The 1477-nt window shown below is 55.2% G+C and overlaps 1 protein-coding gene across 1 annotated transcript; it reads left to right on the top strand.

The window, feature by feature from the left end:
* Positions 1 to 540: 540 nt before the first annotated feature.
* Positions 541 to 1224, top strand: SDRG_15097 (hypothetical protein; the record flags this gene model as incomplete). The annotated part of the gene is made up of 1 exon (XM_008621260.1): positions 541 to 1224. The coding sequence occupies one exon, from the start codon at positions 541 to 543 to the stop codon at positions 1162 to 1164; it is 624 nt and encodes a 207-aa protein (XP_008619482.1). The 3' UTR covers positions 1165 to 1224.
* Between the last annotated feature and the right edge of the window lie 253 nt (positions 1225 to 1477).

The following is a 1477-nucleotide window of genomic DNA, read 5'->3' as shown; positions in this document are numbered from 1 at the left end:
AGTATGATTGGACAGCTCGCAACAATTCATTGATGCGTTTTGACAGGCCAGCGCCATGTCGCTCGGTGATGTGCATTGACCGGCCGCTCTTGCTATAAAACGCCATGTAGCTAGCTAGCTAGACATTTAAGCAACATGCGAGCATCGAATGAGCGCAAGCGCAAGGCGCGCGCTGAGCAGAAGGCCACCGAGACGCCCGAAGAAAAGGTCGTGCGGCTTGAAAAAGCACGCAAGGTCAAAGCGAACTCCCGCACGGCAGTTGATTGCGAGCTCGAATTGCTCAAGACGACCCCGGAAGTCGTACCAGTGACCCAGAAAAACACGCAGCGCCAGGGTAATTCATCCCTCCTCCAACACACGGCACATTCACAACAATACCACGTAGGAACACAGTCCGCACCATCCAACACCAACTACATGCCACTGTCTAGTCTACGTCCAGGACCATGCTCAGAACCAATCCAGGCGCGGGTTGTCGCCAAAACGTTGTCCATGTACACGAACAAAACGACGAAGCAGAAACAAACACTATGCAAGATCATGCTCCGCGACCGGGACAACGCCGAAATGCCATGCATTCTGTTCCACAATGCCTACCGGGATTTCGGTGGCATGCTGCGCATCGACAACGTTTACACGTTTACCAACGGCCTCACAAAGCCGATCAAGCTCGAGTACCAACAAAACGGTCAAGAACACGAGTACATATTCATGGCCGGCACAACGGTCGCCCAAGACGACGACATAGCAACAATCCCGCACATGGTCTACGTGTACACCACTGTCGCAATGATTGGAAGCATCACCGTGCCTCCCCGCCACCAGCAACAACAATCCAACCCACTCACGATTGTCGCCGTTTGCACGACGGTCGGCCCCCTGCAGGAAGTTGGCCCAAACAAGACGGTCAAGCGCGACATCACGTTGCTCGATGACACCGGCACGATTAGCCTCACACTTTGGGTCGCATACGCCGAAACCGCGAAACCCGAGTGGCAAGGTCAGACCATTCTGGTTCACCAATTCGTCGTCGCCGAATATCTCTACGTGAAGTACTTGGCCACTACGTATCGAACCACACTCGATATCGACCCCCCAACACCCGAAGCTACTCGCCTCCGCCAATCGTTGCACCAACAAGGTCGTCTGCCTAGCACCAACTAAAATACATAATCCATAAAATTTCATCGTTCCTACCAGCCCACTCCCCCGGACCCTAGTTAAAGTCTCCGACGTCCTTGGGCGCTGGCAAATTCTCAAATGAGCACAAACGAGCCCTCCACGGAAAAGAGCGGCTGGAGAATGAATGGCTCGCTGCCCAAGGGCGTTCCCGCCAGTCCTTTGCAATCTCTGCGATAAGGCGCTTGAACGGACGCCCGTCGACGTGCCGGGGCAATCAGCTCCGGCGCCAACCGGCAACCCCGTCTCAAGCTCGTTGCCGTGGGCAAACGATGACGCGCACGAGCACGACGACGGG

Source organism: Saprolegnia diclina, assembly GCF_000281045.1.
Source record: "Saprolegnia diclina VS20 unplaced genomic scaffold supercont1.84, whole genome shotgun sequence".
In the NCBI taxonomy this organism is placed as follows: domain Eukaryota; phylum Oomycota; class Saprolegniomycetes; order Saprolegniales; family Saprolegniaceae; genus Saprolegnia; species Saprolegnia diclina.
Note: the sequence above shows the minus strand (reverse complement) of the source record. Positions and strands in the feature narration are given on the sequence as shown.